General features: G+C 40.9%; 1 protein-coding gene across 1 annotated transcript in view; it reads left to right on the top strand.

Annotated features, from left to right (window-relative positions):
* The window catches only part of klf7b (Kruppel-like factor 7b), a 61,390-nt gene extending 50,236 nt beyond the window's left edge, over window positions 1-11,154 (top strand). The window contains exon 4 of the mRNA XM_041057569.1: window positions 3,095-11,154. Coding sequence (XP_040913503.1) covers window positions 3,095-3,146 — 52 coding nt within the window. The 3' untranslated portion in view covers window positions 3,147-11,154. The remainder of the gene's footprint in view (window positions 1-3,094) is intronic.
* The last annotated feature ends 7,026 nt before the right edge of the window (window positions 11,155-18,180 follow it).

The raw sequence follows: 18,180 nt of genomic DNA on the forward strand, positions 1-18,180 counted from the left end.
TAACGCTTTGAAATCTTAAAAGAATTAACATGTCAAAGGGGGCTCTGTCCACACTCTGTGCTCTCAGCTGATATTCTAAAGCTTCAGTGTCAACACCGAAACACCAAAACAGCAGAAAAATTAAGCCTCTTTCAGAGATCCCACTGTATTGCTGTTAAGAAGACCCCTTATTATGCCATCCTTGCTTGTTTACACTGAACCAAACAAAACAGGCATGAAGCTGCCCCCCCCCCCCCCCCCCCCCCCCCCCCCACCGTGTGATTTTAGACAACGTGACGTGACGTGACATTTAACACAGCATGCTGGCATCTGTCCTGCCACGCTGGTTCTCCCTTTAGCACAGACATCAGTCCAACAGTTGAACACCCAGTAGTTTTTGATCTCTGCTTCTGCAAAATCTGTACACAAGGGGTCCCGTGAAAATGTGAAGTGAAAGTGTTATTGCTCAGGTTTACATTTGAGATGACACTGCAATAATAACGGCTTGTTTATTTCAACCTAGAATCAGGATCAGTCTGTAAAAGTGTGATATGATTGAGGATTATTCATTTTATCTGTTAGCCAAGGCAAATTTTAACTAGAAATTGTAATGAGAAAGTTGCACGACAGTAGCAGCAGCATTGTATGATCGGTTTCACAGATTTTCTAAATGAACGATCACAGGGAGTCAGAGGCTACAGAAAGCTGGATTTGTTTAGTACCCAACTACAGTATGTTTGTGAAGGTTCACAATCATACATGAGTGCATCTGAAAAGCCCTGCTTTCAGGGATAGAAATTGCCAGGGTTAGTGTGGATTAACATTTCAATGGATCTCAGGCTGGAAGAGCGGTGAAAAAGTGAAGAGTGAAGAGGCTTGACTTCAGAAACCATCAGAAGGATTTAATGACACCCAGCAGGAAGCAGCAGGTTTACACTACAGCTGAATACAGCTGACACCTTCCTTCAGTCAATAAAAGAAATTTTTGTGGGCATATTTTTGGGTGAGATGGTGTTGGTTACATGGAACAGTACGTTTCTCAGAATTCAATCAGTACAGTTTGTATTTATTTTCCCAGCAAACGTTCAGGTAGTACAGATAGTGTGTTTTGTTTTTTTTCGGAGGGAAGTAGGATTTTAAGAATAAGATACTCCAAACAATGACTAATATACACCAGGTGTGTTAACTAATAGCCCTGTAGCATCAGCTATGAATGGAAATGGTTTGTATGACGGAACATCAGCATTTACACGATATATCAAAACATAGCACTCACAGCTCAGTGCACAGGAATTTAAGTAGACGTATATCTAAGCATTCAGCTGGTGGTTTTTCAGCTGAATTTATGAGGATAATTTCTTGCTCAAGTTGGAACATTTTCAGCCAGCTTCTTTGAAATTTTTCCTGACTTAATGTGACGTTGGACCCTAATTACTGTACTTTGAATCAGGTTTCCTGTGAGATCTAAAAACTGACATTAAGGGAATGAATCGCAGTAGAAGCATGAGGGAGAGACAGCAGATTCTGCTGCAACACCACAAACTTTCTACTCTACTTTTGAGTTCTCAGCCGTGTCGGCTTGTATCTGGACAACAGCCTGTCTAAACGCACACACAGACACACACACACACACACACACACACACACACACACACACACACACACACACACACAAAGAATAGCCTGGACTAATTAATAATGAATAAAGCTTCTGGCAAATTGAATTTTTAATTTCTCATATTATTCTCTCCCACATTTTGTTTTGCCTGTCCTCGTCCAGTCACGTCATTCGTGATTCATTTTATTGTGCATGTTCAGCTTTAATGGCTTCACGATGGTGTAATAAAATTCAAATATTCCATTGTGAAGACATGACACTACATTGTGAATCTTATATTATACACCACCAGCACCTGGTTTTATGTCGCCCTCATACTAGGTGCAGTCCCTGCTGAGTCAAATCGCCCGTCATGAAGCACTGCCAGCCTGTCTGCATTAGTGTCCATGTTCACAATACATATCTAATTACTTTCTGCAGCAGTATTTTACTCTGAGCTGGAGGACTGAGTGTAGAGCTGTGGAGGTCTGGCTGTGATATACGGTGGTGTTTTGGCTGTATTTAGTGAGCCTGAATTGGCCCGCATTCATCTTTACGTCGTGTTGTAACGCAGAAGACCATGACTGAAATTCATTTAAGTTTTTAAAAAGAAATTATTCAAAATCTCTGTACCATGAGCTCTGCCAGTCTCTGTCTGGCCTCGTGTGGAAATAGAACGCTTACCTTTAGCTTTTCTGGTGAGCTGCACTCATTCATTTAAATATGACTCTACTGAAACATCTATGGCAGCTGTAGAAACTACTTTTTAAGGAAGTATCTGTCAGTTTGACTTGTTACCACTTGTTAAATAGCTCAGGGCACCTCAGAGGAAATTTTTGAGGGGGAATATGATATTAGGATACGTGATGGGGGACTAAGCTAAATTGTGAGATTGTGTCACAATGGCCAAGTTGACATTAGCGGAAGTTAGTGTGCTTAATATTCAGACTTTTCCTGCTGTGTTTCATTGCTGCTTAAACCAAATCAGTGGGCTCAAGACTGACAAGGATTTCTAGCAGATACACAGACCCAGTGAGTATTCCAGTGGGCCTAGCAGTGTGGAGTATTCCCGACAAACACACAGTGGCTGTGTTAAGTGTAGAGGGCTGCAAGTAGTGGAGCATTTCCAGCAAATACACAATGCCAGTGGGAAGTTCAAGGGGCCTGGGATTATGGAGAGTTCCCAAGAAATACACAGAGCCTGTGGGGATTTAAGGGGGCGTGGCAGTGTAGCAAACTCACAACTCATATACAGAGCCTGTGGCATTTACCAGCAATACTTGCCAACCAGACATATTATGGTTATTTTGTGCAAATCTCCAGTAATTGAGCCTCTGCACACATCTTTACATTGTCAGTTATATACATTTAAGTAAGTTGTGTTCTTTTAACCTTTTTTTGTTTTTGTTATCTGTTGCAGTGACTCAGTTTCCACTTGTATTTTTTTGTACATATTTCATACATATTTTGGATCTTAGATGAATATTTCTGACATGGCTTCTCTGTTTATCTCTGCAGGTGTTTCTCTCGGTCAGACCACCTGGCCCTGCACATGAAGAGGCACATCTGAGGGCAAAAAGAGGAGTGGGAGAGGAGGAGAAGCAAGAGGAGGAGGAGGAGGAGGAGGAGGAGAGATAGGAGGAAAGAGGGATGGGCAGTCAAGCTACCAACCGCTCACCTCGTTCACCCCGTTGAAAAACCAGTCAGCGGCCATGACGCCTGCAGGGCAGCGCATCCATCTGAGAGGGCCATAACGATCGAACAGACTGACGGCCCTCCAATCGAAGACGGGGACTGGAGGAGAACGAGGAGTAGCTAGATAGTTGTTTTTCTTTAAAACTACACACTTACACACTTGCAATAGTAAACAGTCCGCACACCTGTCTTTTAACGCATCATCCCGGTGACCCCCGGCCTCTCTCACATTGCTCTGGGGGCTTGGACACTGCCAAACCAACATATACTCGACTCGCTTGATGAAATCACCTTTTTCCTTTCTCTGTATTCAGTGTGTTTAAACCATAAAGTCACTTTGGGTGAGGAGATAGTTCAGTGGGGAAACTTTAAATATCCGTATAGTCAGTTGTTAGTGCTTTACCGGCTTCTGAAATCAAATACTCAACTTTTTTGCTTTGTTTTTTTTTAAATATTTTTCATACACGGAACATAAGAAACCATCACCTGCCGCAGTCAGCTTCAGAAATCTATGTGAAGAAAACAACAATGCCAAATCTGCAGGAGAGAGACTGTACAGATTGACTTCTAGCATGGCTGACAATCGAACCCAGGGCTCGGATGCTGGGTGTTTTGGTGCACCCATGGGACTTCGGTCAGCGGGTGCTGCTGCAACTCTCAGGCTCTCCTTCAGTGGGTGTTTGCATCTCTCACCTTCACCGAGACGCCTGCTGCCTCCGCAGGCCATCTGACAGAAATGCGCAGCGACACTTTCTTCCCTTTTTTTCTACTTAGAGAACAATAATTCTTCTTGTTGTTATTACAAAGAATGATACTTCGTTCTTTTCTCTCTTGGAGAAAATGTCTTAAAACTCACTGAATTGTGTTTGAGAAAACAAACTGAAAATCTGAAGATGACTTCAACAGAATGTGTGGGATGTGAAGGAGAGCGTTGTTGGTCTTTTAATCCCCATGTGCACTGACTCTGCTTCTGTGGTCTGTGAGCAACCAGAGGATGAACAAAAAAACAGAATCATACCAACTCTCAGAAAACGGATTTGTATTTTTTTTTTTTGACTAAAATAAAAGAAGAGAGCAGAGAGGTCTTCATTTTTTTGTGCTGCTCTCTCTGCCCTGTGATTCACTCCAGCTGAAAAATGAAACCCTAGCTTGACCCTCCGTGGACTCGCACACTACCAGAGTCAGGCGGAGGGCTCGCTAAAAACTGGAAACCTGTTTGTTTTTTCTCGTTTTGTTTTTCATTTTTGATTTCTGTTGATTCTGAAAGTCATCCTGGAGCGCTTTCACAGACTCTGAGATCTCATCTTCCTGGCAGCACTGCAGGGAAAGAAAGGAGGTTGAAGAGCTGCTTTTTGGTTATTCATGTGGGACTAAAGACGCCAACCAACCTCTGTGTGGTGGTGCCGAACGGACACGGTCACACCGGCCCGGTCAAATTTTGCCTGTTTCGTATCCATTGACTGCACTGACTTTTTTTCAATGTTATCTGTGCTTTTTTTTCTACAGCGAAAAATACGAAAAAAAAAGAAACACAAAGAAAAAAAATCATAAAAAGACTTGAAAAAATACAATACAAAAACAATGCTGTCTCGCTCTACACATTGCATACAGAACAAACACGTACTCGGTCAACATGCACACAAACACACACACACTGCAGTTTCCTTGCTCACGGCTCTTCTTGAGATAAGACTAATACGATTTAGGAAAATAATTATTAAACTAATGAACAGAGTTGGAAAACAAAACACTGCATGGCAGGCTTTATTGCAAATGCACACACACCAGCTCATGAACACACGCACACACATGCACACTCTTCCTGGAATTATATGTTCTGCTCCCAAATCTTTTTTCACAGTAGGAATTTAGCAACTGTTGTTTAGTAGAAGAGTATCTTAGCTCTCAGCTGGAGGTAACAAACAATTTCAAATCCTTTGAAGTGAGAAATCAGCTTGTTCTCAGTTCCAACAATCACCCACATTTCCCTCGCTACAGTTTGTGCCTCTCATTTAATCAGCGTTTTTTACTTCAGAGAGTCTGGTTACATTGGTGGTTACAGTTCAGCGTATGAGTCGCTGTTTTCAGCAAAAATAAACAGAAGTAAAACAACTGCAGCAGGTCTTTTAACAAAATTTACAACATGTTGAAAACGTTGCTGATCCTCAAAGACCCTTCTACACTCGAGTACAGTGAACTGATCCAAACAATCAGGTCTTGAAACGTTCTCCAAAATTGACAGAAAACTTGGGATAAACCATGATTTAACCTGGAAATCATTGGAAATCATGGTTGGTACATCTGGCTGATGAAAGTCAAACTTAGTATGTTTAGGATATCTGGACTCACAAATACTCACAGGCCAATGTAACGGTCATTTAGTTTCCATGAGCATGAGTAGGAACCCAGCTAAAAGGTTTTAATTCACTGTATATGGGAGGAAGTGTGTATTTTTTAAGTTATGTCTCTTCTGTATTTTTCCAGGATGGAGTCTTATGGTCCAGTTACATCTGCATTCACGACGGTGACATTTTGCACAGAATTCAATCCATTTGAACAGAATTGTCATAATAAGAGAACTGACTCATGATAGCAAAGTCAATCTGCAAACTTTACAGAATGCAGAATTTAACTTTAGCACACTAAAGATAAATAAGTAAATAAATACCTTTTAATACCAAAGGCCTGTGGGTGTTTTGCTAACAGTCCTTTGCAAGCTTCTTAACTAATGTTTGATGAAAATAATGGCTCATTTCTGTGACCTTAATGTAATCATTAGCATTAAAACACATCTCGAATGTAAAAAATAAAAATAAAAAATAAAATCATCTAAAACATGAGAGGTGGAAACTGGTGCAGGCACATATCCACACCACCTGCTTCCTTCGCTCATTGGTTGGAGAAAAAAAAAAAACTCGCCTTGCAATCAGGGCATTACTGATACCGCCAACATCTACGCTAACACTGACACCGCTGGTCCATCCGCCCACCACCACCTATATGCCCCGTAGCACATGCAAACAGTCTAATACTCACTGCTGCTGACTGGTGCGGCTGGGTGAGGGTGCAGGGTTCCTGAAGCTGGCAGGAGATTTCACATCCCATTGTGCCCAGTCATCGTGCCAGTCGGCCTCGCCAGCCTTCATTAGGTGAAACGGTGAAAACATTCCCCTTCAGGGGGGTTTATGGTGCAGCTTCGAACAATCAATACCAAAAACCTCCAGCATGGAACTGCCCTTTAGCCACGGGCAGAGTCTCCCTGGTCAGGAGAGATCAGCAGGAGCCCGCCTCCATATGAGGCCTCCGTATCCAGCGGCAGCTTTCTCTACTAACTCTCTCTATCTGCTAAATATGACGTAAAGCAACCCACGTTTGAAATGAATCCAGTGTTTCACTTTTGATTTTATTTCATTGTTACTGGTTTCTGTTACAAAAGCTGTATTGATGGTTGTTTTCTGCAGCTTGGATGATGCAAAGTCATGCCAAAATGTCGAGACATGCAAAGGGATGCATAAGGAGCCCTCCTTTACAGGACGTACAATCATAGAGGGATGGGGATAGTAGCACTTTTGTGAGGCTTTTGATGGCATGAATGTGTATTTGTGTGCGTGTATGTGTCCCATTAGGCATACTGTGAGGGAGGCAGTGATTCAGCAAAGTGGTTGATAACAGATTTTTAGCTGCTGAACACGCGTGTTGGTTGATAAGTTGGTTGATACATTTGCTGTTGGAAAATGCTTTAAGTCAAAGCAGTGGCCTACGATGTGTTTATTAGGTTTTTTGTTCTGACCCTTCATTTGTTCATATCTTCAAGTCATGGAGCTCAATCACTTAAGTCAATAAGATGCAAACTTGCACTCCAGACTAATGCCTGCTAAAATCTCTGCCAGATCAGTTTTCTTAAGGACATTAATGGCTCATTATTTTCTGTTACTTTTTCTTTTTCCCCCAAATCTCAGGATTTGTCAGTATTTGTTCTGATTATTAAAACACAGGCGAAACAATGATAATAATATTTCAGATATCTAGATGTAAATCAGATCTTAAACAGCACAAATACTGTAGTTTAATCATTTCATACATAAAGGAAGTCAGATGCAAGCAGAAGCAGCTCATTTGAATTTTGTCCTCGTTTGTCCTGTCACTTTGTATTACCGGACACATTTTCTAAGCTGCTAATACCGCAGGAGGACCTAATTTACAGAAAACTGAGGGTAGTCAGTGTCTTCTTGCCGCTGGAAGTAAACTTTTGCATGCAAAACTTTGGAGTGGAAAAATTGTTTCAATTGATCTGTTCCTTTTAAATAAAATAACATATTTTTAGGCAAAAGTTGATAAACAGTGAATATGATGAGCCTTTAGGACATTCTAAAAGGAATGCATCACTTTCGGCACGTTTCTGTGTTGATAACACACTGAACAATTGTGCCCCAAACTATGTAAACATAACAGGTGGTTGAAGAATTCATTTACCATTTTAGAAGTTCAAGTGCTGGCCAGCATGCAAGTTTCTCTTCGCTTTAATTAAAATCCCTCTTGACGTGACAAATCTCAAAGTTGCTTCCGATACAAATCCACATTTCTTTCCCTTCATGTGTCTCAGCCTGGTGAGGCCGGTTTTCTGTCACAGTGTTGCCCCGGGTCTGCTGTCGTCTCTCAGGCTCCTCCAGGCTGGCTAGCTGCCGTCCCACGGCTCTGATTAGCATTAGCACTCCCGGGTCCTGTTCTCTCATTGCAGTTCAGCTAATGAGATAGCTCTGGGTCACATGGAAACCAAGTGGTCTGGAAAAAATAACAACCGATTCCAGCGGTCCATACCCAGTGGACAAATTTGATGTAGAAGAAACAAAAGATCCAGTTAGCACAGAGAAATGCCAAGAGACAGTGAGATATTTGTCAAAGAGATTAAACTTTGATGAAAAAAAGGATTTAAGAAGTCATTTACCTACATGTATATCCAAATCCTTAAATCAGCCCTTGCATTTTATCTCATGTATTACAGGTAAAATAAATTACCATTTGTCTGCAAAGTCCCATCAGATATTTAATCCACTCTGTCCCTCAACCCTCCCTCTTCCTTCCCATTTTAAGTGCCATTCTTGCTTCCCTCCATTCCTCCATCCTCGCCCCCATCTCTCCCTCTCTGTCCACAGCAGTTGTCCATGCACTATCAGCTGCAGGAATGCTGAATGCACACTTTACACATTTTGCCCAAAGATTTGCATATTTGCAAGTTAACTGCTGTGAATGTAGTAGATGTAGAGGAACAAGCCGAGAGGCAGAGATGCAGAAAATTAGTGATGGATGGAAAGTGGAAGGAGAGGGATTGTTTTTCTTATGCGCTCGTCCCATTAAATCTTAATTACCGGTATGCTCCGAATCTTCATGCTTCATATCATTCTCAGCCTCTTGTCCACTGTCAGCTGGAGCCGAACTCATTGTTCACAAATGTAAAATAATGTTCTCATGGTCTTATAGGGTGCCCAGTATAGTGGCGCTAGCAGCTTAAGCAGGAGTGAAGTAGCTTTAGTTTAAGTTAGCTTCTTAGCACACTGCAAATAGCACTATCAAGTCTCATATTTCAGAGTGAAAGGTGGACTGGAGTCTTTGGAAATGTTAAACTCCAACTTCAGACAAGTTTACCATTCTCAAACATCAAATGGTCAGAGTTCAGAGCAGCTCAAGAGGAAACTATACCCTTTGGGACTTACTAAAGGTGCTTTCACACTTGCAGGTTTGTCCATATGTTGGAATGGCTCACCTAAAAACTTTGAAATATGAACTGTTTTTTCTGTACTCAGGTGCAAGAGAAGAAGCCGTACATAAGTCTATCTGAATTCCGTGATCTGAAATCAGGTCCAGATGAACTCTGGTACAGTTCCTGTGCAGTCAGAGAGCAGTGAACAAGTGTGAAAACAGACCAGCATCGCTTTGGATTCAAACCAACAAACCCAGTGTGAAAACAGACTATAGACGTCCTCTTTGACCACAGGCAGATTGTTTGGACATAGTCCTTCGAGGGGACCAGGCTTCAGTTTCCATTTTTCCACCATATCACCCTGAAGAATGATTGTTACTTCTGGCAGCTTTTGTAAATAGCGTGAGATCTTACATACAGACCGCTCTGTGTGAAATTAACCGTACGTGGCGACAGCACTGTCTCAGACGTTTCAGCATTTCTATAGTTCTGCTTTAGTTCTCGCAAACATTGCACTACATGATCATACTTAGCTATTGCACTCTCCATGTGCGCGCACTGCTAGCATAGTCTGTTGGAGCACTCTGTCAAATATCCACTTAACATTTGTTACACGTCCAGGATGCACTTTGCCACCAAGAACCATTTACTAAAGGTCCACTCACGATAGATCAGGCTGACATATCTACTCAACCTTCCAGTGAAATGCCTTTTTTTATCTCTGTAAATCTGGGGGAATATGTTGTACTTTACACTCAGTCATGCTGTGACTTGGTGTAACTTTCTTGGTATCAATCGCATCCCGGAGTGTCTGTCTGTAACTACTGTGTTTGTCCATGCTTGATGTGAGTATATAAGAGATTCACAGACCTTTACCCCTCTCCTTGTGTCTGTATGTTTCACCTCACCCACACCATACCCTCTCCACCAAAAACCACAACCGTCAGAGCCCTCTGGGGCCCAACATGCTGATAGTCTTCAGATATCCAGCTGTACTGGAAAGTATTCTCAAGAGCTATGCAGCTTTGGGGGTCGGAGCAGTTCTTTGGTGAGACTGCAATAACTTTTCCACCTTGCCAACTAAATGTCCTCGGTCCGTATAGTTTGTTTAACTTCAGTCGATCCATCGATGTAGGTGCTTTTCCATCTCTGCCAGTTTATCTCCTCAGTTAGTCCCTGATGCTAGATGCATGCTTGTTAGTTAAAGACCTACCTTTTGGAGTTTGGCACAGTCTAGGACACACTGGGCAATTAGACATTAGACAGCTTTAAATCTTTCCTCTGCTTCAAATGCCAAACTAAAGTTTTAGTTAAATTTTGGTTTAATCTGAAGTATTAGATACTAAATTAAATTTTACATAGTTTTAAATTTGAAGTTTGTGCATAGTGTTCATCTTGCTTGTCCAAATGGATGAAGATGTACACCTGCATTAAATGGAGAACCCATTTCCAAAAGCATTGCAATTCAACTGATGAGTAATATATTACCATAATCTACAAAAACGTTAGCCAGGATAGAGACCATGACATTTACCTTTAAAATTATAAGCATCAGCATCCAAACTAACTCAAACAGAAATCTGGTGGAGACACAGAACGGACTTTGGTGCCAATTCTCATATTACATATTGGTTAAAGTGACTAATCCAGTGTCATCGTTTAGTGAAAGCTGGTATTTTAGCACCATTATATCTAGCGTGTGTCCACGGTCAACTCAAATCACACCTTTTAAGGAATGGCAACTAAATGTTTTCTAGGAAGAATGGACATGCAGAGAAGAGAAGAAGATTGCAGATGCGTTTTCACCATCACAACATCCTTCTCACCTGTGCTACAGGGGCTCTGTAACCCTGATTACCTTTCATATCAACCTTCAGTCCATAAACTGTCACTCTCACCCGCCTTCCTCTCCTCTGTCACCGTCACATTTGTTGAGTGTTTTATTTTTTTTATTATTTTGAGTTCTATTACAATTTTTTGCTGTACAAAGTGTTTAAAATATTATTTGTATTATATGATGTTAGTATGGTAATGTTCTTTATTAAGGAAGAAGAAAATTTATTTTTGTTACTGGTCTGTTTCATAATTCTTTTCTAAATTGGTATTGTAAGATATCTATGCAAGAACTGTTAAGTGGAGCATTTTTATTTAAGAATGTAATATGTGTAATAAATGGTAGAATCTGGTCATGAGTCGCTTTTTATTTTGTCCTGTTAAAGGTTATTTGGAAAAACTTCACTGAACCTTTTCTCAGTTATTAACACGTTTAAAAACTGCAAACTCATCACTTGCTGAAATTTGCTGTTTTTGATATAATATATGGTACCTGTGTATATCATAACATTTTCTTTGTCTGGGTTTCTGTCTCTATGCAGGTGGTCCTCTCCTGTACTTCACCTGGACAAATCACAGGCACACCTGTACGTGATGCTGGATCCTGCTCAACTGCACATCTGGATCCTTAGCTAAAGTAAGCTGTTCTGCCTGTAATGTGCAGTGTTGGTTACCTGACAGCTGTAATCTCATTACACATTACTCACTGAAAAGGTAATTATATTACTTCACTAATCATTCAGCAGCAAACGTAATGGATTATATTACTCGTTGCTTTTGTCACTCAGCTGTCAGCTCCATCCAAGGAGGAAACATTAAACAAACAAAATCCTCCACATACACACGCCACATCTTTTGTATGTAACACATAAAAATGAAAAACAAGATATTTTGTTTTAACGAGCAGGCAGTCGTCCAGTTTGGAAGGATTTACTGACCATCCAGCTACAACTCAATGACTCCACAGTTACCCCTCCTCCAACTCTATAAAAGAGGTCAGTCCTGAATGTACACATACCTGTAAGTAAAATTTGCCACATCAACCACACACAAAATTTAAGTAAAACAACTCTGGAATCACCTGGAGTCACATTTCTCCTCTTTTGTTTGAAGCTACCACAGACTACACTCCTCAGCCATATCCTGGACCAGTCGGCCTTCTGAACAGAGACTAAACCGATATCAACCCTGCATCAAACTCCTGGTAAGACAGCGAACAAGTTGACCCCCAAATGTCAGTGTAACAGAGTTTTACGGAGATCAGTAACACATCTGTAATATAATTACTGAATTTCATCTTGTGATCCCATACACTCCTCATTACTGTCCATGGATTTTGTTCTATCTGTTACAGTACATAGAGTGTATCTGAATCTATTCTTTAATTCAATTACACAATTTTACCACATTTGTTTTGTGGACATCCCGGCTACTGTACCTTGATCATTTCTCTCATGGCAAGACAAAGTCAAATTTCTAAACAATAACAACAAGCATTTGTAAAAGACAAAAAAAAAAGGGATTGGATTAATCAGGATTAATCTGCTGATATTTTGTAAATTAATTAAAAGAATTTAATGACATTTTTACAATTGTCAGAGCTCCCACCTCTTTCATCCCACTTGCGTCCCTTCACTTTAGACCAGGCAGGCAGAAAACTCTGAATATGACCTCCTAGAAAATGACTGAAATCACCCCTGTATGGACACCCAGATGACTTTAATTATGAGTAACATGGTGGCACATTATTCCTTCGTAATGGCCATTTAAGACATTTGGACACACCCTGTCCAGCCGCTGGCAAGAGCACAGACACACAGAGAACCACTGTCACATTACTACAACAAAACGGCTCATATTCTCAACACTGGTGGTAATTTCAGTCTTTATTACAAATTAAAAACAATCTCATGAATATCTATGGCTCTCCCCTGCCTGTAAATGGCTTCTCCAAGGCTGCTGAGTCTGTCCTGGTCTTTAATTAGAGCTAACTTGTCACTGACAGAGCTGACATACAAACCAAAACACATGAGCTAAATGAGGTAATCAAATAATTAATGGCTAATTGGGGATCAATTAAGTGGAAGAAAGGGAGTTCATATACAGCATATCCGCTCTATAAGTTTGTCCTCTTACATAGAAATTGCTAATTAACTAATTAAAAGGGACCAAATTGTGATTGTGTGTCTCTGGAAGGATGGGCTTGATGTTCATTCTTCTGATTTAAATCATCTTAATTGGTCTTTTGGCTTTTCTGTAAATACAGACTTTGCATTTCCACATATGCTTATATGTTTTCTTTGCTTACAGAGCGAGCCCTTATGGTGCTGGATGAAGACATTTCAGCAAAGCCAACGCAGAGGATCATTATCATTTCTCAGCAGTGGGCTGAGCAGGCTAGAAAATGGAAATTCACAATGCTGATTAGTGCGGGCATTTTGAAGTTTTTGCAAGCTTATTCACTTCTTGTCAGAGGTGGAGAGGGGAAGCGAGTGAGCTGTTTATAATCTTATTCAGCAGCATTAGTCTGTGTAGTGTCGCTAAGTGTTTACAGAAACCGCAACCATCAGCTTTCCTTAACAGCACAAATAAACAGAAATGTGGTGAATTGCCCCATAACATATTCTATAGTTATCTCCCAGAAGGCCCGTGTCAGCTCATTTGAGTGACTCTTCGGCCACACTGTCCACCACTACCTGTCTAATATAATGCTGCCTTGTACTAACAGAGGAAAAATATCACAGCTGCGCACAAAACAACGGCAGCTCTAAAATGACTCATGTTGACTGGAAAAAAAAAGATGGAAAAATGTGAGTCCAGCAAAACTGAATGCAAATGGGCCTGTTTTTCCACTTTTACACTGTTCTGCAGACATAGTTTCTGTGGCAGTTTTTTTTGTAATTTATTTGTTTGTTTATTTTAATTTCCCTGTTCAGTGACAACATTTTTCTGCTTTCTATAATATCTATACACAGCAACTGCTAGTGACTGGAAAACAGATTTTTTTTTTGGCCAGGGAAACGAATTGTGAACACAACATCAGCATGATGTCACCTCTTAAGCTGATATGGCCGACTATGGCTTATTTACACCTCCAGCAGTTACAGATCAGCATTATTATTCATTTTGAGTTGTGTTTCTGGCCACCTGATGTGTGAAAGTCCAATATCCACTCTGTTTTAGCTCCGTTTGTGGTCTCTATAAACTACTCTAGTAACATATCAGGCTGCTTCACTGCTAAATGCTCCACTGTGTTCACCAGGTAGTCTCTGTGTCTACTTGCTGTTTGGTGCTGAGCAGGTAGGATGTAGTTGCTCTTTGGAGGTTGTTCCCCTTAAAAACAGCCTCCTGCTTTGGCTGAAAAAACGATGCTATGAGAGTGAACAAAAACAGTAACGTTGGGAGCTGGAAAACTATTCAATGAGCTCAAAGTGAAGTGTGGGTAAAGTATGGTTAGGGTAACACAACGGAAACACATTGATTAGGCCAAGGAAAAATCATGGATAATAAAAACTCCAGTGTCCTACGTGAAAGTGAGGAATACTGACTTTCATCCACCACACCAACCTCCACACTCTCACTCTCCATTTTACTTCATAAAGGGCACACAACTTCCTCCCCTGGCACTGGACATAAACCACTAAAGGTCTGTGAAACAATGTTTTTAAGTCTCATGTTTAACCTCAAACAGCTACAGTTCTTTACAACTGACACTTGCAGTGAATGTGGCCAATGAAAAAGAAGACACATGGACTTCCTCGAGCTATGTGTCCCACCTCTATCATGACCAGGGGTAGTTCATAAGTCTGGATTTCAGGGTAGCCAATCAGATTTTAAGGCCAATCCTCAGACACACCTCAAAGGTTGGACTTTCATTCAAATCTCATGTCCTGTCTGTTATTGGTTCACTGAGGTCAGGTGGACAACCTCAATGTGTCTCCATTTTTTTCTTTTTACAAAATGGAGTAATGTTGACATGCTAAAAGCCAATTTAGCTTGCTGCTGTCTTCATTCATTTATTTATGTGGCTCCTACTAACAATTTCAGATCATCTCCAGAAAGTGAAGAAAGAAGAACGTCTGCTCCAAAGGTAAAAAAAAATCCTCTCTGGAAAAATAATGGAAAAGATAATCTGATTTCCAAATGTGGTGTTGGTGGGAATTAGAATTCAGAGATGTTTATTTTGTTCATTACAAACTGTGGAAAGTGTTTAGTGAATTGTCTTTTTCTGTTTTCTGTCTGTTCTGTTTTTTGTTATTTTGTTGTGATTTAGCTGCACATCTCATCAGTCTGAGCTGTGTGAGCACGCTACAGTCGGCCTCCAGAGCTTCTGCCAAACACACTGATCTAAAAATACAAAACTGCATGCACAAACATTTCTCTCTCCCTCTCTGTCTCACATCACCCTGTTTTAGGAATAAGCATGCCCCGTGAGACAGCAATCATTTTTTTTCACTACCTGCTTGTCTTCATGAATATTATTTTAGCAGTAAAGCTATAACAGCTTCCTTGTTTCAAAATTAGAGTCACAATAAGAAAAAAATCAACCTTTTGTAAAAATGTACCAGCTTGTGTGTGTGGGGGGGGGGGGGGTAAGAAGCTCAGCCTCAATTTTCATTTGTTCATACAGAAACCAGAATACAAGGCTTTTACTGGTAACAGTATTTTTACACTGTGGCATTGCTACTTTTATTTAAGTTAAAGATCTTAGTGCTTCCTCCATAACTGAGGGAAACATGCCGTACATTTAGGAAGTATACTGTTTGTCATCTGCCATCTGAGTTTTTAGAAGATTCTGTCTGCTCAGTTCACATGATTCATCTTAGCATCAAAGCTAAAAGCACAAGAAAGTGTTAGCCTACTGTAAACAGTACAACTTCCTGTTGCAAGCAACTCAGCAAAGGCTTTGTTCAGACTTTGGACAGGACTTTGAGACATTGCTGGCAGTCACTGCATCCAGCAGCTGCTGGTCAACAAAAAGCCTCCAGTGCTATGGCTGGATTTATATTTGATGCATGTGGTTAATGGCAGTTCATCCACTGATCCTGCCTAAATTATGTTCACTCATAACTGTGGTTACATTCTTTTACTTGCTTTGTTGTGATGCAGAGTGACTGAGGGAAGGGCCAGCTTTTGTTGTAGTTAGAAAATGTTCTTTCATTCACCGTGACAGACTGGTGATCACAGCGAGCAGAAGTTCTGGCAAAGGCTCTGTGCTTTATTAAAAGAGAAGTTAACTGAGTCTTTCTTCATGTTGTCTTCACTCTCTCCCAGCATGTGAAACTTGTAGGAGAAACCACAAGCAGCCCAATCTGACCAATCACAGCTTTTGTGGTCTCTACATGGTATCTCTTTACCCTGACACCGGCCTCGGAGCTACATCAGAACCCTCTGACGCACAACCACATATCCAGCTTTACTGCAGGTAAAACCAGAACTAAAGGTAAATATACAAAATGTTACAAGTAATTCAGAGAATTTTGGAGTTGTTGAGGTGTTTTTTTGTTTTTTGTTTTTGTTTTTTTCCACTTCTAACTGAGAAACCTTGGCAGTTTTCCCCTGCTTCCAGCTCTTTAGGTAGACACAACACATCATGGAACTATCACTGTACTGAACTCAAAGAGATGAAATTGACTTCCATTTTTTATCTGACTCTTGGAGCCTTGGAGTATATGTTGTGTCCATAAATGGCTGGAGATAATTGATGTAGAGTCAGGAATGGTGCTGTATGAAAGTTTCGTTTCCAGGCTTAGTTGCTTATCGCCTAAAAATTGTCATCATTTTTGGCACATCTAGTTTGAAAGTCGCATGCACATACATACCACAGAAGAAAAATAGTGGGATGTTGAATATTGGTCCCTCCACAGATTTAGTTTAGTAAAGACTCAACCATCTGGACTAGACAAACATTGATTCAGAAATGCCAGGCATGATTTGACTTTTTGATGAGATTGTGCTTGTGAGATTTGTTAACCATTTATAGATCAACAATAACAGAGCAGACAGAATGAATAAATTAAAAGCAAAAATCTTGCTTGCTCTGCAGCCAGGAGGTCAGGGGTCAGTTTGGCACCACCTTTGATTGGTATGATTCTATTGGTTTTGGTGATTGCTAACAACTCAGTATTCCTTCTTGTAGCCTACAGAGGAGTTTGTTTTTGTGCACTTGTGATGTGTTTGTGATGAATAAAGGAACCATGAGCTCCCACTGTGTTGCTCTTGGACAGGTGTGTTTCTCCGCTGTTGGTTTCCTGGTGTGCTGGGTCGTTTCAGGCTGCCAAACTCAATACAGCTCCTGCCAGATTCTAGAGGTGGGAACCCTGATTAGTTGTGACTCTGTCTTCCTGAGTTTCAAACACTAGCTCTGAGATTGGGTCAGGTTTGATAGCGTTTGCCTGCCTGTCTCCTGAACCAAGTTTTGTTCCAGTCTTGCGAAAACAGAAAACACTATTTTTTTCTGATTATACATATGGCAGCTCGCACATATAGTGATGTTAATTGAGGGGTAAAAGGCAAATTGACTTCGCTGAGACCCCAGAGGCTTAGTCTGCAGAGGTCAAAGGTCAGGAGTCTGGACTCCCGGGGGTCACTGGAGCACAGAGAAGTGCTCTGTGTAACTTCTGTCTTTACATGTTCAGATAGATGAACTAATTACAGCGAGTGTCTGCGGAGGTCCACAGACAATCAAGTCTTTAGCTTATCTGCTGCTTACAGCCACTCAGGAGGTCAAACACACATTAGCCTGCTATCACCGCTAATCTCTGTCTCTCTGTCAGTCTCTGCTTCCTCCTCACTCCACTTCAATAGCTTTCTCTCCCTCTCAGACACACAGTGCATGCATAACCAACTGCCTTACTTAAATGACCAGGTCATCTTTGATTTTTTTTTCCTTTTTTCCTTGCAGTAAATTGATTTCTTAAACGTCAAACAACATTGAGCAATGTAAAGAAGAAAACTGGTTTGCTTCCGTGTAGTTGAGGAGCTGGAGGACCTCTGTTTGGGCAGGTACATTTCTGCTATGTAGACAGATTTTTTTTAAACCAGGCATTTTTCATGGGACTTTTCCATGTGCATGAGAAAGAGTAAGGGAAAGTACCTCTCTGATGACATTTTGGGAATAAAACGGAAAGATTATTACTCATGCCCCAGAGTAATTAAACCCAAAGAATGATGTAAACTGAAACGAAAACGAAATATTCAGCTAAACCGTGCAGTAATTAAGACACAAAGTCCGACCCTGTCCTCTCACTGCTGCACAAGTGCATACAGTCCCATCAAAAAGGCCTCAGTCTCAGGGCTCATTTAAGGTCCCTCAGAACTAGTTCATAAGATGAGCTTCTCTGCAGTTTCCAGAAAAGGTTGTGATGTTGTAAAAACA

The sequence above is a fragment of the Toxotes jaculatrix genome, chromosome 15 (assembly GCF_017976425.1).
Source record: "Toxotes jaculatrix isolate fToxJac2 chromosome 15, fToxJac2.pri, whole genome shotgun sequence".
NCBI classification, from domain to species: Eukaryota; Metazoa; Chordata; class Actinopteri; family Toxotidae; genus Toxotes; species Toxotes jaculatrix.